Here is a 23,430-nt window from a genome sequence, read left to right as displayed (position 1 = left end):
TTTCGTGATCTGTATCCCCAGATGCCTTTGTTCCTCTACCCCATTTATATGGGGCCTCCTTATTCTCCCTACCAAAATGCACCACCTCACACTTATATTGAAATTTATTTGCCAATTACATGCCCATTCTGCAAGTTTATTAATGTTATCTTGTATTCTGTCGCAGTCTTCCTCAGTATTAACTATACCCCACAACTTAGTGTTCTCCGCCAATTTTGAAATTGTACTTCTGATTCTCGAGTTGAAATGGTGAACAGTGGTCCCAGCACCGATCCTTGCGGAACACCTCTTCCCACCTTTTGCCAGTCTGAGTAGCCACCCTGAACCCCCTACTCTCTGTTTTCTGTTTTGTAGCCAGCTTGCTATCCATTCTGCTACTTGTCCCCAGGCGCCGCATGCTCTGGCCTTAGTCACAAGTCTACTGTGCATTAACTTATCGAAGGCCTTTTGAAAATCCAAATATATTACATCTACTACATTACCCTTGTCTATTCTTTTTGTTACTTCTTCAAAGAATTGAATAAGGTGGGTCAGGCATGACATTCCCTTTTGAAATCCGTGCCGACTAATCTTCATTATATTTTCAGTTTCTAGATATTTTTCTCTTACAACTTTGAGTAAAGATTCCATTTTCTTTCCTACCACTGATATTAAGCTAACTGGTCTATAGTTCCCTGGACATATTCTATATCCTTTTTAAATATAGGAATCATGTTAGCTGTCCGCCAGTCCTCTGGCACTATTCCCTTTTCTAATTAATTTTTATATGTATGTAATAGTGCCTCTGCTATCTATTACCTAACTTCTTCTAATCTCTGCAGGTGGAATCCATCCGGACCAGGGTTTTTTAATGAGCAATATTTAGATAACTGGAAATCGTACCTTGTGAAGGATGTTCAGACTTTAAGGAGCTGTGCTCGCTTCCTCCAGTGACGTCCATCGACTGATCTGAAAGATATGGGCAATATTTCGATGATTGGAACCCAATTCGGTTACTCCAATGGTGTCCAATGACATAGAAAGTACAGCACAGAAACAGGCCATTCGGCCCAACTGCTCCATACCAGTGTTTACGCGTCATGTGAGCCACCAGGTACGGTAGTATAGTGGTTATGTTACTGGACCAGTAACCCAGAGGCCTGGACTAAAGATCCGGAGACACAAGTTCAAATCCCACCACGGGGAATTTAAATTCAATTAAATAAATCTGGAATAAAAAGCTAGCATCAGTAATGGTGACCACGAAACTACCGTTTTGTCGTAAAAACCCATCCGGTTCACTAATGTCCTTCAGGGAAGGAAATCTGCCGCCCTTACCCGGTCTGGCCGGTGTGTGACTCCAGACCCACAGCAATGTGGTTTACTCTGAAATGGCGGCTCACCACCACCTTCGAGGGCAATTAGGGATGGGCAATAAATGCCGGCCTTGCCAGCAACGCCCACATCCCGGGAATTAATAAAAAATAAAAAAATACCACGACCCAATGTTCCCTTTAAGCAGCGTGAAACTGTGACTGGGCCGCACACCCAATTAAAAAATTAGGGGGAATATTGCCTCTTATCCCTACTTCATCTCACCCCGTCAGCATATCCTTCTGTTCCTTTCTCCCTCGTGTTTATCCAGCTTCCCCTTAAACGCATCTATACTATTCGCCTCAACCACTCCCTGTGGCAGCGAGTTCCACATTCTCCCCACTTTTTTGGGTAAAGAAGTTTCTCCTGAATTCCCGATTGGATTTATTAGTGACGATCTTATATTGATGGCCCCTAGTTCTGGTCTCCCCCACAAGTGGAAACATCTTTGTTGCATATATCCTTACAATAGGGAGACCAGAGCTGTTCACAGTTCTCCTACTGTGATCCAACGAAGGTTCGATACAAGTTAGCATCACTTCTCTGCTTTTCAATTCTATCCCTCTAGAAATGAACCCCAGTGTTTTGTTTGCTTTTTATAGGGCATTAACCTGCGTCGTTACTTTTAGTGATCTGTGTACCTGTACTCCCAGGTCCCTCGGCTCCTCTACCCCATTTAGACTCTTATTTTCCAAGCAGTATGTGGCCTCCTTATTCTCCCTACCGAAATGCACCACCTCACACTTATCTATGTTGAAATTTATTTGCCAATTACACACCCATTCTGTAAGTTTATTAATGCTATCTTGTATTCTTCCTCAGTATTAACCATAATCCACAATTTAGTGTCCTCCGCAAATTTTGAAATTGTACTTCTGATTCTCGAGTCCAAATCGTTTATGTAAATGGTGAACAACAGTGGTCCCAGCACCGATCCTTGCGGAACACCTCTTCCCACCTTCCGCCAGTCTGAGTATATATTCAAGAAGGAGTTGGATATATTTCTTAAGGCTAAAGGGATCAAGGGATATGGGGAGAAAGTAGGGATAGGGTACTGAATTTGGATGATCAGCCATGATCTCATTAAGTGGCGGAACAGGCTCGAGGGGCCGAATGGCCTGCTCCTGCTCCTATCTATGTATCTATGACCTTGAACGCCTACTCTGTTTTCTTTTTGTAGCCAGCTTGCTATCCATTCTGCTACTTACGCCCAGGCGCCGCATGCTCTGACCTTAGTCACGAGTCTACTATGCATTAAATTATCGAAGGCCTTTTGATAATCCAACTATATTACATCTACTACATTACCCTTGTCTATTCTTTCTGTTACTTCTTCAAAGAATTGAATAAGGTGGGTCAAGCATGACCTTCCCTTTTGAAATCTGTGCCGACTAATCTTCATAATATTTTTCGGTTTCTAGATGTTTTTCTCTTACAACTTTGAGTAAGGATTCTACTATAGGAAACTTTGGTTTATCCGGAGGTTGTATGTCCGGAATACTCGATCTAACGGCAAAAATCAGGAGCCGTTTTCTGTAAGTTTTTTTTAGTTCTCGTTCTTTTTTTTTCCCCAGTCAGGCTCTGCAAGGTCTGTAGCTATAGCAACAGCTTCAGCTAGAGACGCTTGCAGCTGCAGCCGACTCTTTAGAAGCTGTTGCTAAGCAACAGTGTTTGTTGTCAGATACGGAGATGAAAACCTCCGTATGCTTCAACATTAACTTTGTATGTCCGGCAGTTTTGATAGATCGGCAACACGCCGGTCCCGTCGGTGCCGGATATCACAAAGTTTCCTGTATTATCTTTCCTACCACCGACGTTAAGCTAACTGGTCTATAGTTCCCTGGCCATATTCTATCTCCCTTCTTAAATGTAGGAATCACATGAGCTGTCCACCAGTCCTCTGGCACTATTCCTTTTTCTAATGAATTTTAATATATATGCAATAGTGTCTCTGCTATCTATTACCTAAATTCTCTTAATCCCAATCCATCCGGAACAAGGTTTTTATATGCAATACTGTATTTAGATAACTGGAAACCGTACCTTTTGAAGTATGTTCAGGCAATACGGAGCTTTGCTCCCTTCCTCGAGTGCTTTCGACCGACTGGCCTGAAAAATATGGGCAATATTTAGATGATTGGAACCTGTACCACTACTTTTAGTGCTTTGTGTAACTGTACCGCTAGATCCATTTGCTCCTCTACCCCATTTAGACCCTGATTTTCCAAGGAGGCCTCCTTATTCATCCTGCCAAAATGCACCACCTCACACTTATCTATACTGAAATTTATTTGCTAGTTACACGCCCATTCTGCACGTTTATTAATGCCGTCTTGTATTTTGTCGCAGTCCTGCTCAGTATTAACTACCTCCCCACCCCTCCAATTTAGTGTCATACGCAAATTTTGAATTTGTACTTCTGATTCCCGAGTCCAAATCATTTATGTAAATGGCGAACAACAGTGGTCCCAGCACCGATCCTTGTGGAACACCACTACCCACCTTTTGCCAGTCCGAGTAGCTACCCTGAACCCCGACTCTCTCTTTTCTGTTTTGTCACCAGCTTGCTATCCATTCTGCTACCTGTCCCCTGACTCCACACGCTCTGACCGTAGTCATGAGTCTACTATGCAGTGCCTTATCGAAGGCCTTTTGATAATCCAAATAAATAACATCTACTGCATTACCCTTGTCTACTCTTTGTTATTTCTTCCGAGAACTGAATAAGGTTGGTCAAGCATGACCTTCCCTTTTGAAATCTGTGTTGACTACTCTTATAGTTTCAGTTTCTAGATTTTTTTTCTATTACACCTTGGAGAAAAGATTCCATTATCTTTCCTACCACCTATGTTAAGCTAACTGGTCTACACGTTCCCTGGACTTGTTCCCTCTCCCTATTTAAATACAGGAATAATGAATGTTTATAGGACAGCAGTGGTTCAAGAAGGTGGCTCACCACCACCGTCTCAAGGACCATTAGGAAAGGGCAATAAATGCTGGACAGGCCACAGCCCAGGAACGAATTAAAAAAAATATACATGTAATAGTGTCACTGCTATCTATTACCTAACTTTTAATATGTGCGAATGCAATCCATCTAGACCAGGGCAATATTTAGCTGACTAGAAACCGTACCTATTGAAGAGTGTTCAGACTGTACAGAGGTTTGTCCTGTTAATCCAGAGAGGGCCCACGACAAGTCTGAAAGAATATGAGCAGTATTCAGATGATTGCAACTCGTACCTTTTGAACCTTGTTCAGACACCTGGGAGGTGTGCTCATTGCTTTGGCCAGATGGACAAGTCCTAGGGGAATTTTTTTTTTTATTCCCGGGATGTGGGCGTTTATTGCCCATCCCTAACTGCCCCTTGAGAAGGTGGTGGTGAGCCGCCTTCTTGAACCGCTGCAGTCTGTGCGGTGAAGGTGCTCCCACAGCGCTGTTAGGGAGGGAGTTCCAGGATTTTGACCCGGTGACGATGAAGGAGCGACCGATATAGGAAAGAGATTGGCTAGGCTACGGGGAAAGGGTGGGGGGAGTGGGACTCGCTGAAGTGCTCTTGGAGAGAGCCGGCACGGGCTCGATGGGCCAAATGGCTGTCTTCTGTGCTGTAACCATTCTATGATTCTATATTTCCAAGTCAGGGTGGTGAGTGACTCGGAGGGGAACATGGAGGTGAGAGTGTTCCCATGTGCCTGCTGCCCTTATCCTTCTAGGTGGTAGAGGTCGCAGGTTTGGGAGGTGGTGCTGAAGAAAGGTCGAGAGACAGCCTGATCATTTAACAGATAAAGCATAATCCAAATTAGAGAAGTTCCTCAGAGCCTCTGGCCCTTCGCTGATGGTGTCATCCTGTCAGCCCATGAATCTCAGGGCAAGGGGGAGAAACACTCATGTCCACAGTGTATTTTCATAATTGAACATCTTAAAGTACTTCACACTATGAGGTACTTTGAGTCAACATCAGCGGTAATTTTGGCTGGTGTGAGAAGTGGAAAAATGTCACAGTGGAGCAGTAAGGGTTCTGAGGTTCTGGTAAAGCACAGAGTGTTTTACTCTGTATCTAACCAGTGCTGTACCTGCCCTGGGAGTGTTTGATGGGGCAGTGTGGAGGGAGCTTTACTCTGTATCTAACCCGTGCTGTACCTGCCCTGGGAGTGTTTGATGGGACAACGTAGAGGGAGCTTTACTCTGTATCTAACCCGCGCTGTACCTGCCCTGGGAGTGTTTGATGGGACAACGTAGAGGGAGCTTTACTCTGTATCTAACCCGTGCTGTACCTGCCCTGGGAGTGTTTGATGGGACAGTGTAGAGGGAGCTTTACTCTGTATCTAACCCGTGCTGTACCTGCCCTGGGAGTGTTTGATGGGACAGTGTAGAGGGAGCTTTACTCTGTATCTAACCCGTGCTGTACCTGCCCTGGGAGTGTTTGATGGCAACATTTGGTGATTTCAATGAAAAGCCTTTCAATCACCGGAATCTTTTGAAGACAAAAGCGAAGCAAGGTGACTATTTACCGGAAAGGTCTGAATTGATGTTGTCCGAACTCTGCTGCAAATGGTTAGCAAACTGCACGGGCGCCTGGTGCTGCACGGAAGCGTTGGAGCGGTTCGGGGTGCTGGAGTACATGTAGTAGGGCGTCGTGTTGTGCGAAGCGTTGGGGCGTCGCCGCTCACTTTGTTGTGACGGATACCCTATGGACTGTGTCTGAGGAGAGAGAGCGAGAGAAAGAGAGAAAGAAACAGTTTAACTGCACAGGAGGAAAAGTATTTCCGGGAAACCTTCTCGCGGTGATTGGCGGGGGCGGAGGCAAGGTTCCGCCATCTCGCAAATGTGCAACCGTCGTTGCCCCCCACAACCCCCAATTCTCAACCAGTGGTCTTGAGGTAAAGCATCCGCCTCTGACCAAAACAGTAAAAGGGAGATCCCGGGATTGACTGATCACAGAGGCTGCCAATCACAGGAGCAGACGAGTGGGGGGGGGGGGGGGGGGGTTAGGAATCGCCCTACGTGGTCGAATAGCCTTCCACTGCGTGAAGGTGGGCGGGATTCTGGGACTTGTACCTCAGTGAGGGAATTAACCCATTCAGGAGAGGGGTTGGTTGGGGGGGTGGGGGTGGGGAAGACGGATATCGGAATGATAGACCTGTTCCCAGTTACATGGCGGGGGTGGGGACCCTGACTGTCGTCCCGAATGGCAGCCGTGGCCAAGCCTTGTATCTCCCTGGGCTGTACAGGTTGGCACCACAGAATGTCGACGGCCCCCCATGTAGCCTTTCAATCCATGACTGGGTAATTCCCACGTATCTCCAGTCACTGATAACAACAGATCTCAGCGTTCTGACTCGGGTTTATCCAGCCACACTCAACAACACCTTACATTTATTTAGCGCCTTTAACGCAGTAAAATGTCCCAAGGCGCTTCACAGGAGCGATTATCAAACTAAATTTGACAGCGAGCCGCATGAGGCGGTAATACGACAGGTGACCAAAGAGGTTTTAGGGAGCGTCTTAAAGGAGGCAAGAGAGGCGGAGAAGTTGAGGGAGGGAATTCCAGAGCTCAGGGCCCAGGTGGCTGAAGGCACGGCCGCCAATGGTGGAGCGATTAAAATCGGGGGATGCTCAAGAGGACAAAAATGGAGGAGCGCAGAGATCTCGGAGGGGGTTGTGGGGCTGGAGGAGGTTACAGAGATAGGGGGGGGGGGGGGGGGCGAGGGCCGCGGAGGGATTTGAAATCAAGGATGAGGATTTAAAAACTGCGTTAAGAACAGCCTCGGCCAAAGCTGCTGGTGCGACATAGAAGGGGAAATCGGGCTGAGGTGTTGTCGGTGATGGGGGGGGGAAGGGGGCTGGATCTGGTTCACGGGCTGTAATGGGGTACCTTGGTGCTGAGCGACTAAACGCTCATTAGCAAGTCCCCCTGCCTCTTTGATGGCTCAGTGGCTAGATGCACTGCCAGAATGGCACTGAGCCAGGTGGATCCGGAGGCCCCCCAGGGTTCAGCTCTTGGGAAGTTGACCTTGGCCGCCCGGGGCTGCGAAAGACTTCGGTGCCCCCCCCCCCTCCCCACCTGGTAGGGAAATCAGCAGGATTCCCAATTGCTGTCCAGCAACGCCAACTTGGAATGGAGCCTGTGGATATCGGGCTCACTTTCAAGCTGGACAGCAATGTGATTCCTTCCAGGGTCGAATAGCCGCCGCTCACACGTGAAGAGCGGGCCACTCGGGGGCCCCTGTGGAATCGTACAGCCCTGCATTTGAATAATCCATCGATCACTTTGCTTAACCCCATTATCAGGAATGGCTGGACACTCGCTCACTGACCTGCGCGCCCGCCCCCCTCCTTCCCTCCCCCTACACCTGAGCTTACTCACCAGGGACTGGTCCCTCAAACTCTGCTCAGCCTCAGCTTGACCCGCTGTCCTCGGCGGGGGCCAGAACCCGCCCCAGATCCACTGCAGGTAGCTGACGAGCACGATGACACAAAGGAAGGTGAAGTTTGTGGCCACTCCGATAACTGCCGACGTCACTGGGAAGCTGTACAGGAGGTACCTGCGGGAGAGAAGGAGAAAAGGGGGGTAGAGACAGAGTGAGCAGAGAGGTGGGGGGGAGGTAAGCAGGTGGACAGAGAGAGAGTGAGGCCAGAGGATTTGGGGGTGGGGGGGAGAAGGAGCGCAAGGCGGAGAGGGCGAGGGGGGGGGCGGAAGAGGGGCGAGGCGGAGAGGGCGAGGGGGGGGGCGGAGAGGGCGAGGGGGGTTGGCGGAGAGGGCGAGGGGGGGGCGGAGAGGGCGAGGGGGGGGCGGAGAGGGCGAGGGGGGGGGGCGGAGAGGGCGAGGGGGGGGCGGAGAGGGCGAGGGGTGGGGCGGAGAGGGCGAGGGGGGGGGCGGAGAGGGCGAGCGGGGAGGGCGAGGGGGGGCGGAGAGGGCGAGGGGGGGGCGGAGAGGGCGAGGGGGGGCGGAGAGGGCGAGGGGGGGGGAGAGGGCGAGGAGGGCGAGGAGGGAGGGGGCGGAGAAGGAGCAAGAATAGGGGGGCGCGGATAGAGAATGCTTTCAGCAATGCAAGTCATGTCCTTATTTTCGGTTCCTCCCTTCCCGCTGGGCTGCGGGTTCTCCAGGCAGCAGGTGGTCTCCTCCGCTACCCCTCTCTAACAGCCCAATCTTCAGCTGCCAGTGTCGGGAGGGTATTCAACTGGGGGCAAAGCCATCCAGGAGCAGGGACTCTGGCTGACTGGTCGCTCCCGGCCCGGGAGCGTAATTGACCAACGGAGGAGACAAGGCTGTGCCGACGGCTAGCTGGCACTGTGCCGTACCGTGAGGCAGCGATGCCGAGCCTGTCGCCATAGCCTGCGCGATGCCGTAGCTCAGGCACCAGCCCACTGTTGCGGAGCAAACCCGTCTACCCTCTCGAGCTGACGCTAAAGCTACCACACCACCGTTCGAAGAACGGGGTGGGGGGGGGGGGGGGAGAGAAGTTCCCCAGTGCCCACACTTATCCTTCCACCGATTTAAACTCCAATAAAAAAGCAGAGTAACCGGTCACAAATCTCATTTGTTAGTCGTGTGATCTTGCTGTGCACAAAATGGCTGCTGCCGTCACCTGCGCTACAAGATAATCCTTTAAATTAGCCTCCTTTCCCCACCCCCCCATCCCCGGGCTCCTGGAGGCTCCGACTCTCACTGGAGTACCATCCGCCCTCGCGGTACCTCATCCGCGCTCGTGAGCCGGAAGGACGTCAATGGGCTATTCGCCCGCGTGAGGCGCCACGGCAGAGCCCAAAGGGGTCCCTTGGCCGAGATCTGGACGTGCACATTGTAGAGAGAGAGTCACTGTAGGGAGATCTGCGGCAGATCGGCGGGTGTGGGGCGGGAAAGTGGAGTTGAGGTTGAAGACCAGCCATGATCTTATTGAATAGCGGAGCAGGCTCGAGGGGCCGAATGGTATACTCCTAGTTCTTATGTTCTTGTTAGAGATAATGTGGAATCTTACACTTGGGGAGGAGGCGGGGTTCGCGTGCGATTTAGGACAGCAAGGAATGTCAGGCAATTGCACTATAGGAGGTATCACAGTTGGACCCAATGATGTCCTTACTCAACGTAAGTATGCGTACACAGACACAGCACTGGATAACTGTTCTTGATGGGATTGCCATGGCAAGTATATACACAACGATTCTCAGCTCTATCTATCCTGCCCTCTCTGTGTGTTTGCCCACTATTCCTGATCCTTCAAACCCCAACACCACCCCCCCCCAACCACAGGGCACCAAAGTGGAAAAAATCCACCAGGGACCTCCCCCCCCGCCCCCCACCCCCCAACCAGCGATTCTTGCTGCAAAGCAGCCAAGGGTGGGTTCGAGCTCAGCTGCGATGGCCCCCGTGGTAGCATAGCCGAGGCTAACGTCCACCCTCTTGCCCACCCTGGCCTGAGATCCGTCAACTTGGCACGAACAGGGGATGGAACTTGCTGCTGTCGGGGGTCCATGGGGGGTTTACTTACCTGTGTCAAGTGACCCATTGGGGGTGGGTGCCATTGCACAGTGGCTCACTTTGTACTGCAACCTCTGATAAACACCGCTCCGTCGCAGAAGAGCGTGGGGCTAATTAACTAAGGGGGTGCCAGTGTCGACTGACTTGTGTACGTAGGGTTGAACGGACTTCCTTGGTGGGAGAGTCAGTCAGGGAGCTCTCCTACGTAGGGCAGCGGTCAGCGGTTGAATGGCAGCCTTTGCTTCCGAGGTATTCCCTGAATGTGCGTCACTGTCGTGAGGTGCCAAATTGATTTCAAAACGGCGGAAACTGTGTGAGATGTGGAATCCGACAGACAACCGGTGGGGGAGGGGGGGAGAGAGAAACATGGAAGATAGGAGCAGGAGTAGGCCATTCGGCCCCTCGAGCCTGCTCCGCCATTCAATGAGATCATGGCTGATCACCCAAACTCAGTACCCTGTCCCTGCTTTCTCTCCATATCCCTTGATCCCTTTAGCCTTAAGAAATATATCTAACTCCTTCTTGAATATATTTAATGAATTGGCCTCAACTGCCTTCTGTGGTAGAGAATTCCACAGGTTCACCACTCTCTGGGTGAAGAAATTCCCCCTCATCTCAGTCCTAAATGGCTTACCCCTTATCCTTAGACTGTGACCCCTGGTTCTGGACTCCCCCGCCATCAGGAACATCTTTCCTGCATCTAGTCCGTCTAGTCCTGTTAGAATTTTATAAGTTTCAATGAGATCTCCTCTCATTCTTAACTCCAGCGAGTCTAAGCCCAATCGACCCAATCTCTCCTCATACGTCATTCCTGCCATCCCAGGTATCAGTCTGGTGAATCTTCGCTGCACTCCCTCCATGGCAAGAACATCCTTCCTCAGATAAGGCGACCAAAACTGCACACAATACTCAAGGTGTGGTCTCACCAAGGCCCTGTACAACTGCAGCAAGACATCCTTGTTCCTGTACTCGAACCCTCTCACTACGAGAGTTGGGTGGCGCCCCTATAAGCAGACGGCGGGGAGGTTGAGGCCCACCTGGCTACAGTTAACACTTGCACAGGCCCCACCACTCACAGTGCTGGGGAAACCTGCTCACCCTCCCTGCCTGAGGCCTTCCCGTCAACCTGCAGTGCTGCGCTGGCCCCTAATCACCCAGGCCTGCTGCGGCGAGCAGAGCAAACCAACCCGCAGCAGGCAGCGCTTTACCTTATTCCTGTGAAGTGGGCACGGATCTGTAGCTGCGCCTTGTAGATCTCGATGCGTTTAGTCTGGATCTCAATCACGGTCCCGATTGTCGGCGTGTACTGTGCAGAGAAAAATGGACAGTCAGACCCTTCCGCTCGGGCGCAATGCTCATCGGGTGTCAGCCTCGGAGTCAGAAGGTTGTGGGTTCGAGTCCCACTCCAGAGACTTGAGCACAAAATTCAGGCCGACACTCCCAGTGCAGTGCTGAGGGAGCGCCGCACTGTCGGAGGGGCAGTGCTGAGGGAGCGCCGCACTGTCGGAGGGGCAGTACTGAGGGAACGCCGCACTGTCGGAGGGGCAGTACTGAGGGAGCGCCGCACTGTCGAAGGGGCGGTACTGAGGGAGCGCCGCACTGTCGGAGGGGCGGTACTGAGGGAGCGCCGCACTGTCGGAGGGGCGGTACTGAGGGAGCGCCGCACTATCGGAGGGGCAGTACTGAGGGAGAGCCGCACTGTCGGAGGGGCAGTACTGAGGGAGCGCCGCACAGTCGGAGAGGCAGTACTGAGGGAGCGCCGCACTGTCGGAGAGGCAGTACTGAGGGAGCGCCGCACTGTCGGAGGGGCAGTACTGAGGGAGCGCCGCACTGTTGGAGAGGCAGTACTGAGGGAGCGCCGCACTGTCGGAGAGGCAGTACTGAGGGAGCGCCGCACTATCGGAGAGGCAGTACTGAGGGAACGCCGCACTGTCGGAGAGGCGGTACTGAGGGAGCGCCGCACTGTCGGAGGGGCGGTACTGAGGGAGCGCCACACTGTCGGAGGGGCGGTACTGAGGGAACGCCGCACTGCCGGAGGGGCAATACTGAGGGAGCGCCGCACTGTCGGAGGGGCGGTACTGAGGGAGCGCCGCACCATCGGAGGGGCAATACTGAGGGAGTGTCGCACTGTCGGAGGGGCAGTACCGAGGGAGCGCCGCACTGTCGGAGGGGCGGTACCGAGGGAGCGCCGCACCATCGGAGGGGCAGTACTGAGGGAGCGCCGCACTGTCGGAGGGGCCGTCTTTCGGAGGTGAAGTTAAACCGAGGCCCCGTCTGCCCTCTCAGGTGGACGTGAAAGATCCCACAGCCACTATTGGAAGAAGAGCAGGGGGAGTTCTCCCCGGTGTCCTGGGCCAATATTTATCCCTCAACCAACCAACCAAAACAGATGAGCTAGTCATTGATCTCATTACTGTTTGTGGGAACTTGCTGTGCGCAAATCTGCACCTTTCAATGAGGAGCTGGATCGACACATGTTGAGGGGGTGTGAGGGGAGGGAAATCGAGGGTTTGAGAGATATGAACAGCACTGCTTGATGTCTTTCCAAGCGGAGGTCAGAGAACGAGCTTGCTGCCCTTAAAGCAAGACAGTGCTGGGGGGAGGGGCGTGGAGGCTCCGACAGAATTACCATCCGTGGACTCTGAACGGAGTGAATCAAGTGGTCCTGTCGTGCTCAGACTGCCTATCTTATCTAACCCGTGCTCTGCTCAGCAGCACAGTGGATCCAGATACTGAGTGCCCAATCCGCAGCGAGGGCAACCCTCACCTCACGGAGCGTCCACACACATACCACACACAGAGTGTGAGCAGAGCTAGCAGCTCCCTCGCCACCTTTCCTTACCGAGTCCTCTTTATAGTCAGAGTAGAGCTCGACCTCGACAATCTGCGACTGCTCCACCATCCCTGTAACAAAAAGCGGGGCGTACAGCAGTGTGTCCAGTATCTGCAGCAACCAGGATTTGTAATGTAACATTGCCTGATGGGAACAATACACAAGGTGATTACACAGTACACAAGGCGGTCACACACGGTCTCTCACACACGGCAGTCACACACATGGTCACACGGTCTCTCACACACGCACACACAGTAGTTTTGATGTACACAAGGTCGTGGGTTCGAGCCCCACTCCAGAGACTCGAGCACATAATCCAGGCTGACACTCCCAGTGCCAGTACTGAGGGAGCGCCGCACTGTTGGAAGGGCGGTACTGAGGGAGCGCCGCACTGTCGGAGGGGCGGTACTGAGGGAGCGCCGCACTGTCGGAGGGGCGGTACTGAGGGAGCGCCGCACTGTCGGAGGGGCGGTACTGAGGGAGCGCCGCACTGTCGGAGGGGCGGTACTGAGGGAGCGCCGCACTGTCGGAGGGGCGGTACTGAGGGAGCGCCGCACTGTCGGAGGGGCGGTACTGAGGGAGCGCCGCACTGTCGGAGGGGCGGTACTGAGGGAGCGCCGCACTGTCGGAGGGGCGGTACTGAGGGAGCGCCGCACTGTCGGAGGGGCGGTACTGAGGGAGCGCCGCACTGTCGGAGGGGCGGTACTGAGGGAGCGCCGCACTGTCGGAGGGGCGGTACTGAGGGAGCGCCGCACTGTCGGAGGGGCGGTACTGAGGGAGCGCCGCACTGTCGGAGGGGCGGTACTGAGGGAGCGCCGCACTGTCGGAGGGGCAGTCTTTCAGACGAGGCGTTGTCTTTCAGACGAGGCGTTAAACTGAGACCTTGTCTGCCCTCTCGGGTGGACGCGAAAGTCCCCATGACAGATACTATTGAAAGAAGAGCAGGGGGGAGTTCTCCCCGGTGTCCTGGGGCCAATATTTATCCCTCAACCAACATCACTAAAAACAGATGATCTGGTCATTATCCCAGTGCTGATTGTGGGAGCTTGCTGTGCGCAAATTGGCTGCCGCGTTTCCTACATTACAACAGTGACCACACTTCAAAAGTACTTTATTGCCTGTGAAGTGCTTTGGGACGTCCTGAGGTTGTGAAAGACGCTATAGAAATGCCACGTTCTCCTGGCTGAAAACACTCACCGATCTGGAGACACTGGAGATTTCTCTTCCCATCTTCGTGTAACAAGACATCCGGACCATGAACATTCCCAGATTCTGATTGATGGGAGACTCTGGCATCAGGAGCCACAGGGAGATTTGGTACGGCTGTCCGTACATCATAACCTGGAGGAAACGGGAAGGAGCCGCCACGTGAGAATAAAATTCCTTTGTCCGCCCTCACCCTCCCACCCCACCCGACCTCACCACCCCCCACCCCACCCCACCCGCTTTCCCTAACCTCGCTCCAACTGCAGGTTCGAGGCGAGGAGCCAGGCCAACCTGGAAGAAACGCGGAACGGTGCGATCTGTTCAGTTAAATGCTGGAGGCAATTGTTTTTGAACCCGAGTGTCAGTCACGGACAATCCAAGTGATGCCCGCTGGCGCAGTCCGTGCTGACTCTCTGCGCGCCTTCAAGTAGGGAGCAGGACCGCTTCCTGACTGGGGCCAAGAAGGCATCATATAGAGGGCAAGTACCTTTATAGCCCCCACCCCCGAGATCTCTGCGCTCCCCCAATTCTGGGCCCTTGCGCGTCCCCTCATTTTCATCGCTCCACCATTGGCGGCTGTGCCTTCAGCTGCCTGGACCCTAAGTTCTGGAATTCCCTCCCTGAACCTCTCCAACCCTCCCTTTTCCTTGAAGATGCTCCTTAAAACCTACCTCTGTGACCAAGTCCTGTCCTGACAGCTCCTTATGTGGCTCGGTGTTAAATTTTGTTTGATAACACTCCTGTGAAGCGCCTTCTCCTCATCTCAGTCATAAATGACGAACCCTTATCCTGAGACTGTGCCCCCCCTCCCTCCCCCCCTCCACCACCCCCCCCACGAGTTCTAGACTCTCCAGCCAGTGGGAACAGTCCCTCAGCATTGACCCTCAGAATTTTATGTTTCAATGAGATCACCTCTCATTCTTCTAAACTCCAGAGAGTATCGGCCCAGTCTACTCAATCTCTCCTCATAGGACAACCCTGTCGCCCCAGGAATCAGTCTGGTGAACCTTCGTTGCACCGCCTCGAAGGCAAGTATATCCTTCCTTAGGTAAGGAGACACAGTACTCCAGGTGTGGTCTCACCAAAGCCAAGGCGCACCGACGTCAGTGTTCGCGCTCAGGCCAACATCCCCAGCATCGAAGCTTTGACCACGCTCGATCAGCTCCGATGGACGGGTCACATCGTCCGCATGCCCGATACGAGACTCATAGAAACATAGAAGATAGGAGCAGGAGTAGGCTATTCGGCCCCTCGAGCCTGCTCCGCCATTCAATGAGATCATGGCTGATCATCCAAATTCAGTACCCTGTCCCTGCCTTCTCCCCATATCCCTTGATCCCTTTAGCCTTAAGAAATATATCCAACTCTTTCTTGATTATATTTAATGAACTGGCCTCCACTGCCCTCTGTGGCAGAGAATTCCACAGGTTCACCACTCTCTGGGTGAAGAAATTCCTCCTCATTTCAGTCCTAAATGGCTTACCCCTTATCCTTAGACTATGACCCCTGGTTCTGGACTCCCCAACCATCGGGAACATCCTTCCTGCATCTAGTCTGTCCAGGCCTGACAGAATTTTATAGGTTTCGATGAGATCCCCTCTTAATCTTCTAAACTCCAGTGAGTATAAGCCCAATCGACCCAATCTCTCCTCATACGTCATTCCTGCCATCCCAGGTATCAGCCTGGTGAATCTTCGCTGCACTCCCTCCATGGCAAGAACGTCCTTCCTCAGGTAAGGCGACCAAAACTGCACACAATACTCAAGGTGTGGTCTCACCAAGGCCCTGTACAACTGCAGCAAGACATCCTTGTTCCTGTACTCGAACCCTCTTGCTACGAAGGCCAACATACCATTTGCCTTCTTAACCGCCTGCTACACCTGCATGCTTACCTTCAGCGACTGGTGCACAAGAACACCCAGGTCTCTTTGCACTTCCCCTTCTCCCAATCTATTGTCATTCAAATAATAATCTGCCTTCCTGTTTTTGCCACCAAAGTGGATAACCTCACATTTATCCACATTATAGTGCATTTGCCATGTTTCTGCCCAGTCACCCAACCTGTCCAAATCGTACTGGAGTTTCACGACATCCTCCTCACAGCATACCCTCCCACCCAGCTTTGTGTCATCTGCAAATTTGAAGATAATTACATCCAATTCTCTCGTCCAGATCATTAATATATATTGTGAACAGCTGGGGTCCTAGGACCGATCCTTGCGGTACCCCACTAGTCACTGCCTGCCACTCGGAAAACGACCCGTTTATTCCAACTCTTTGCTTCCTGTCCGCCAACCAGTTCTCTATCCAAGTCAATACCTTGCCCCCAATCCCATGTGCCTTAATTTTGCACGCTAATCTCTTATGCGGGACCTTATCGAAAGCCTTCTGAAAGTCCAAATACACCACATCCACTGGTTCTCCCTTACCTATTTTATCAGTTACATCCTCAAAAAATTCCAGTAGATTAGTCAAGCATGATTTACCTTTTGTAAATCCATGTTGACTTTGTTCGATCCAGTCACTGCTTTCCAAGTGCTCTGCTATTACATTACTCCCAAAACAAGCGCCTCTACTCGGAGCTCCGGCACGGCAAGAGCCCCAGGTGGGCAGAGGAAATGCTTCAAGGACACACTCAAAGCCTCCTTGAAAAAGTGCAACATCCCCACCGACACCTGGGAATCCCTGGCCCAAGACCGCATAAAGTGGAGGAGAAGCATCCGGGAAGGTGCCGAACACCTTGAGTCTCTTCGCCGGGAGCAAGCGGAAGCCAAGTGCAAACAGCGCAAGGAGCGCCCGTCAACCCAAGCACCCCACCCACCCGCCCCTTCAACCACCGTCTGCCCCACCTGTGACCATCTCGTCTAGCTTCTAATCTCTTTTACTTCTTTTGTTTCTTTTATTCTTTTGTCCGATCGCAGCCCTGCCTCCGATCTAGTTTCTTTTCTTTCCAGTTTTGAAGAAGGGTCCAACCCGAAACGTCAACTCTAATTTCTCTCCACGGATGTTGCCTGACCTGCTGAGTTTTTCCAGCATTTTCTGTTGTTATTTCGGATTTCCAACACCTGCAGTATTTTGCTATCGTACAGAGACTGTAGGTCCCGCGTTGGACTCATCAGTCACCTGAGAACTCATTATTAGTGTGGAAGCAAGTCATCCTCGGGTACGAGGGACTGCCTAAGAAGAGAAGATATAATTGCAGCAAGAGCTCTTTACTCTTATACTCCAACCCCCTTGTAATAAAGGCCAACATACCATTTGCCTTCCTAATTGCTTGCTGTACCTGCATGTTAACTTGCTGTGATCCGTGTACAAGGACCCCCAAATCCCTCTGCATACCAATATTTTAGTAGTACCCGGTGAGAGGGCGCTTAAGTGATTGGGTGTGTTCACTTAAGTTAACGGCGGAGCTGACTGGAAACCTCATGGGAAAGCGCAAGGTGGAATTGCCAGTAGCCGCAGTCAAATAAGATTACAAGAATAAAAAGGGCGACGTTTGTAAAATGCATCTATAAAATAGCTTAGCGTTAGTTTGCGACTCTTACTTTGTCTACCCGAGGAGTTTGATCAACTTTCAACTGTAAATATATAACCACGACGCGTCGATATTCCGTGGCGCAAAACACGAGGCGGGAAGGGCGTCATTCGGTCCCCATTTTGAAGTCGTACATTCGGACCTAACATTTCGATAATACTTAGGACAATTTGGAAAGCATAGTTGGTTGGAGCATAGGGGTTTCTCTGCTGAGCAGTTGAGATGCAAAACTAGGTGATCCAGCGCCCCCGAGTGGTGGGAGGGTGTCATTACAGTGTGACGTGTTTACATCGGAATGTACAATGGAGAAGGTTGATAGGAAGTGCGCACAGGCACAAGATTTGTAGTACATCACATAGATATCACTGTTGGAGTATTCGCTTGGACAAGGTAAAAAAAAAAGGGAATGTTGGCCTTTACTTCAAGGACATTGGAATACAGTGGGGAGGAAGTGATGGGTCAGTTGGACCGAGCCTTGGTCGGACCCCGGCTGGAGCGCTGCGTTCAGTTCTGGGCACCGCACCTCAGGAAAAATACATGGACCTTGGAGTGGGAGTAGCGCAGATTCACCAGAATGATACCGGGGCTAAATAGGGTTAAAATACGAGGACAGGCTGCATAAACGTGCCGTGTATTCCCTTCAGTTTAGAAGGTTGAGCGGCGATCTGATCGATGTGTTTATATAATGATAAAAGGATTCAATAGGGTAGATACTGAGAAACTATATCCCCTGGAGGGGGAGGGGGAAACCCAGAACAAGTGGGTATAATCTTCAAATTAGAGCTAGGCCTTCCAGGAGTGAAATTGGTGCTTTTTCACACAAGGGGTAGTGGACATTTGGAACTCTCTCCCCCGAAAGGCTGTGGATCAATTGGAGCTTTCAAGACCGAGATCGCTAGACTTTTCTCAGCCGTGGCTCAGTGGGTATCCTGAGTCAGAAGGTCATGGGTTCGAGTCCCGCTCCAGAGACTTGAGCACAAAAATCCAGGCCGACACTCCCAGTGCCAGTACTGAGGGAGCGCCGCACTGTTGGAGGGGCAGTACTGAGGGAGCGCCGCACTGTCGGAGGGGCAGAACTGAGGGAGCGCCGCACTGTCGGAGGGGCGGTACTGAGGGAGCGCCGCACTGTCGGAGGGGCAGAACTGAGGGAGCGCCGCACTGTCGGAGGGGCTGTACTGAGGGAGCGCCGCACTGTCGGAGGGGCGGTACTGAGGGAGCGCCGCACTGTCGGAGGGGCGGTACTGAGGGAGCGCCGCACTGTCGGAGGGGCGGTACTGAGGGAGCGCCGCACTGTCGGAGGGGCGGTACTGAGGGAGCGCCGCACTGTCGGAGGGGCGGTACTGAGGGAGCGCCGCACTGTCGGAGGGGCGGTACTGAGGGAGCGCCGCACTGTCGGAGGGGCGGTACTGAGGGAGCGCCGCACTGTCGGAGGGGCTGTACTGAGGGAGCGCCGCACTGTCGGAGGGGCGGTACTGAGGGAGCGCCGCACTGTCGGAGGGGCGGTACTGAGGGAGCGCCGCACTGTCGGAGGGGCGGTACTGAGGGAGCGCCGCACTGTCGGAGGGGCGGTACTGAGGGAGCGCCGCACTGTCGGAGGGGCGGTACTGAGGGAGCGCCGCACTGTCGGAGGGGCGGTACTGAGGGAGCGCCGCACTGTCGGAGGGGCGGTACTGAGGGAGCGCCGCACTGTCGGAGGGGCGGTACTGAGGGAGCGCCGCACTGTCGGAGGGGCGGTACTGAGGGAGCGCCGCACTGTCGGAGGGGCGGTACTGAGGGAGCGCCGCACTGTCGGAGGGGCGGTACTGAGGGAGCGCCGCACTGTCGGAGGGGCGGTACTGAGGGAGCGCCGCACTGTCGGAGGGGCGGTACTGAGGGAGCGCCGCACTGTCGGAGGGGCGGTACTGAGGGAGCGCCGCACTGTCGGAGGGGCGGTACTGAGGGAGCGCCGCACTGTCGGAGGGGCGGTACTGAGGGAGCGCCGCACTGTCGGAGGGGCGGTACTGAGAGAGCGCCGCACTGTCGGAGGGGCGGTACTGAGGGAGCGCCGCACTGTCGGAGGGGCGGTACTGAGGGAGCCCGCACTGTCGGAGGGGCGGTACTGAGGGAGCGCCGCACTGTCGGAGGGGTGGTACTGAGGGAGCGCCGCACTGTCGGAGGGGCGGTACTGAGGGAGCGCCGCACTGTCGGAGGGGCGGTACTGAGGGAGCGCCGCACTGTCGGAGGGGCGGTACTGAGGGAGCCCGCACTGTCGGAGGGGCGGTACTGAGGGAGCGCCGCACTGTCGGAGGGGTGGTACTGAGGGAGCGCCGCACTGTCGGAGGGGCGGTACTGAGGGAGCGCCGCACTGTCGGAGGGGCGGTACTGAGAGAGCGCCGCACTGTCGGAGGGGCAGTACTGAGGGAGCGCCGCACTGTCGGAAGGGCTGTATTGAGGGAGTGCTGCACTGTCAGAGGTGCCGTCTTTCAGAGGAGACATTAAACCGAGGCACGGTCTGCTCTCTCAGGTGGACGTAAAAGATCCCATGGCACTATTGGAAGAAGAGCAGGGGGAGTTCTCCCCGGTGTCCTGGGGCCAATATTTATCCCTCAACCAACTTCACTAAAACAGATGATCTGGTCATTATCACATTGCTGTTTGTGGGAGCTTGCTGTGCGCAAATTGGCTACTGCGTTTCCCACATTACAACAGTGACCACACTTCAAAAAGTACCTCATTGGCTGTAAAGCGCTTTGGGATGTCCGGTGGTCGTGAAAAGCGCTGGAGAAATGCGAGTCTGTCTTTCTACAGGCTGTATGATTCCCTGAGCGTGTTACCGAGGTCTCAAGGCAGGGGTGGACGTTCGCAGGTAGGGGGAGTCGAGACTCTCCCAATAATCTAAAGGGTTTAGAAGAACCAAAACCCTGACAGGGCTGTCGGAAAGTGGACGCCTGTCGTGCCTCCTCAGCAGTTTAGAAGCTGCTCCTGGGCAAACACCAAACCCCGTCAGCCCAAAATAATCGACTCAGCGATCGTCCTACCTTTTCCCTTCCGTTCCGGAGCAGAGAAACATTGCCAACGGGATAGGAACAGAGATGATCAGTTGAGTCACAGTCTGTCCTGTCAATCAGAGGGCAGAAAATTAATCAGGTACGAGCGGATCTCCGGTGGGGCGGGTGGGAGGAGGGGAGGGGAGGGGCTGGGAAAAATGTCCCCAGTTCAATGCCCACTGTGGACGGAGTTTGCTGATCTCAGTAGTGGGGTCACACAATTGCCCTCAGCCATTGCGGTAAAGGGACGGGGAAAAGGGACCAGTGGTCCAGACCCAATCGAGCAGTGACCCCAGATTGTGTGTGTGTGTGTGTGAGTGTGTGTGTGTGAGAGTGCGTGTGCGTGAGTGCGTCAGCGTGACTCAGTGCGCGTGCGTGAGTGCGCGTGCGTGAGTGCGTCAGCGTGACTCAGTGCGAGTGCGTGAGTGCGCGTGCGTGAGTGCGTCAGCGTGACTCAGTGCGAGTGCGTGAGTGCGCGTCAGTGCGAGTGCGTGAGCGAGTGCATGTATGAGTGCGTGCGTATGTGTGCATGCGCGTGTGTATCAGTGCACGTGTGTGTATGAGTGCGTGCACGAGTGCTTGCACAAGTGCGTGCATGTGCGTGTATATGAGTGCGTGCGCGCGAGTGCGAGTTCGTGTGCATGAGTACGTGCGCGTGTGCATGAGTGCGTCTGCGTGTCTGTGTTGGGTGGGTGGGAAGAGAAAGACTGTAGGGGGGTCTGGTTTGGAAGCTGAAGGGAGGGTTTACCTGTAACTGTAGTGGACTGGGGTTATGAAGCTGACAGTGGGGTTTACCTGTAACTGTAGTGGACTGGGGTTATGAAGCTGACAGGAAGGTTTACCTGTAACTGTAGTGGACTGGGGTTATGAAGCTGACAGGGGGGTTTACCTGTAACTGTAGTGGACTGGGGTTATGAAGCTGACAGGAAGGTTTACCTGTAACTGTAGTGGACTGGGGTTATGAAGCTGACAGGGGGGTTTACCTGTAACTGTAGTGGACTGGGGTTATGAAGCTGACAGGGGGGTTTACCTGTAACTGTAGTGGACTGGGGTTATGAAGCTGACAGGAAGGTTTACCTGTAACTGTAGTGGACTGGGGTTATGAAGCTGACAGGGGGGTTTACCTGTAACTGTAGTGGACTGGGGTTATGAAGCTGACAGGGGGGTTTACCTGTAACTGTAGTGGACTGGGGTTATGAAGCTGACAGGGGGGTTTACCTGTAACTGTAGTGGACTGGGGTTATGAAGCTGACAGGAGGGTTTACCTGTAACTGTAGTGGACTGGGGGGTTTACCTGTAACTGTAGTGGACTGGGGTTATGAAGCTGACAGGAGGGTTTACCTGTAACTGTAGTGGACTGGGGTTATGAAGCTGACAGGGGGGTTTACCTGTAACTGTAGTGGACTGGCGTTATGAAGCTGACAGGGGGGTTTACCTGTAACTGTAGTGGACTGGGGTTATGAAGCTGACAGGGGGGTTTACCTGTAACTGTAGTGGACTGGGGTTATGAAGCTGACAGGGGGGGGTTTACCTGTAACTGTAGTGGACTGGGGTTATGAAGCTGACAGGAGGGTTTACCTGTAACTGTAGTGGACTGGGGTTATGAAGCTGACAGGAGGGTTTACCTGTAACTGTAGTGGACTGGGGTTATGAAGCTGACAGGAGGGTTTACCTGTAACTGTAGTGGACTGGGGTTATGAAGCTGACAGGAGGGTTTACCTGTAACTGTAGTGGACTGGGGTTATGAAGCTGACAGGAGGTTTACCTGTAACTGTAGTGGACTGGGGTTATGAAGCTGACAGGGGGGTTTACCTGTAACTGTAGTGGACTGGGGTTATGAAGCTGACAGGGGGGTTTAACCTGTAACTGTAGTGGACTGGGGTTATGAAGCTGACAGGGGGGTTTAACCGTGGACTGGGGTTATGAAGCTGACAGGAGGGTTTACCTGTAACTGTAGTGGACTGGGGTTATGAAGCTGACAGGGGGGTTTACCTGTAACTGTAGTGGACTGGGGTTATGAAGCTGACAGGATGGTTTAACCTGTAACTGTAGTGGACTGGGGGGTTTACCTGTAACTGTAGTGGACTGGGGTTATGAAGCTGACAGGGGGGTTTAACCTGTAACTGTAGTGGACTGGGGTTATGAACCTGACAGGGGGGTTTACCTGTAACTGTAGTGGACTGGGGTTATGAAGCTGACAGGGGGGTTTACCTGTAACTGTAGTGGACTGGGGTTATGAAGCTGACAGGGGGGTTTACCTGTAACTGTAGTGGACTGGGGTTATGAACCTGACAGGGGGGTTTACCTGTAACTGTAGTGGACTGGGGTTATGAAGCTGACAGGAGGGTTTACCTGTAACTGTAGTGGACTGGGGTTATGAAGCTGACAGGGGGGTTTACCTGTAACTGTAGTGGACTGGGGTTATGAAGCTGACAGGAGGGTTTACCTGTAACTGTAGTGGACTGGGGTTATGAAGCTGACAGTGGGGTTTACCTGTAACTGTAGTGGACTGGGGTTATGAAGCTGAGAGGAGGGTGTACCTGTAACTGTAGTGGACTGGGGTTATGAAGCTGACAGGGGGGGTTTAACCTGTAACTGTAGTGGACTGGGGTTATGAAGCTGACAGCAGGGTTTACCTGTAACTGTAGTGGACTGGGGTTATGAAGCTGACAGTGGGGTTTACCTGTAACTGTAGTGGACTGGGGTTATGAAGCTGACAGGGGGGTTTAACCTGTAACTGTAGTGGACTGGGGTTATGAAGCTGACAGTGGGGTTTACCTGTAACTGTAGTGGACTGGGGTTATGAAGCTGACAGGAGGGTTTACCTGTAACTGTAGTGGACTGGGGTTATGAAGCTGACAGGAGGGTTTACCTGTAACTGTAGTGGACTGGGGTTATGAAGCTGACAGGGGGGTTTACCTGTAACTGTAGTGGACTGGGGTTATGAAGCTGACAGGAGGGTTTACCTGTAACTGTAGTGGACTGGGGTTATGA

The 23,430-nt window shown here is 53.1% G+C and overlaps 1 protein-coding gene across 4 annotated transcripts in view; it reads right to left on the bottom strand.

Annotated features, from left to right (window-relative positions):
• The window catches only part of LOC147092863 (uncharacterized), a 48,728-nt gene extending 27,980 nt beyond the window's left edge, over positions 1 to 20,748 (bottom strand). For 2 of the 4 annotated variants that reach the window (XM_085976130.1, XM_085976132.1), the window contains exons 1-9: positions 20,428 to 20,748; positions 13,867 to 14,010; positions 12,676 to 12,810; positions 11,042 to 11,139; positions 7,722 to 7,899; positions 5,866 to 6,055; positions 4,489 to 4,554; positions 3,397 to 3,462; positions 883 to 948 (exon numbers count right to left, since the gene is read on the bottom strand). In XM_085976130.1, the coding sequence (XP_085832256.1) occupies positions 883 to 948; positions 3,397 to 3,462; positions 4,489 to 4,554; positions 5,866 to 6,055; positions 7,722 to 7,899; positions 11,042 to 11,139; positions 12,676 to 12,810; positions 13,867 to 14,007 (940 nt within the window). In that variant the 5' untranslated portion in view covers positions 14,008 to 14,010; positions 20,428 to 20,748. The remainder of the gene's footprint in view (positions 1 to 882; positions 949 to 3,396; positions 3,463 to 4,488; positions 4,555 to 5,865; positions 6,056 to 7,721; positions 7,900 to 11,041; positions 11,140 to 12,675; positions 12,811 to 13,866; positions 14,011 to 20,427) is intronic. The other 2 variants (XM_085976131.1, XM_085976133.1) reach the window with 2 other exon arrangements.
• Between the last annotated feature and the right edge of the window lie 2,682 nt (positions 20,749 to 23,430).

The sequence above is a fragment of the Somniosus microcephalus genome, unplaced genomic scaffold (genome assembly GCF_052327205.1).
Source record: "Somniosus microcephalus isolate GS21.2 unplaced genomic scaffold, FLI_Smic_1.0 unresolved_chr2, whole genome shotgun sequence".
In the NCBI taxonomy this organism is placed as follows: Eukaryota; Metazoa; Chordata; class Chondrichthyes; order Squaliformes; family Somniosidae; genus Somniosus; species Somniosus microcephalus.
Note: the sequence above shows the minus strand (reverse complement) of the source record. Positions and strands in the feature narration are given on the sequence as shown.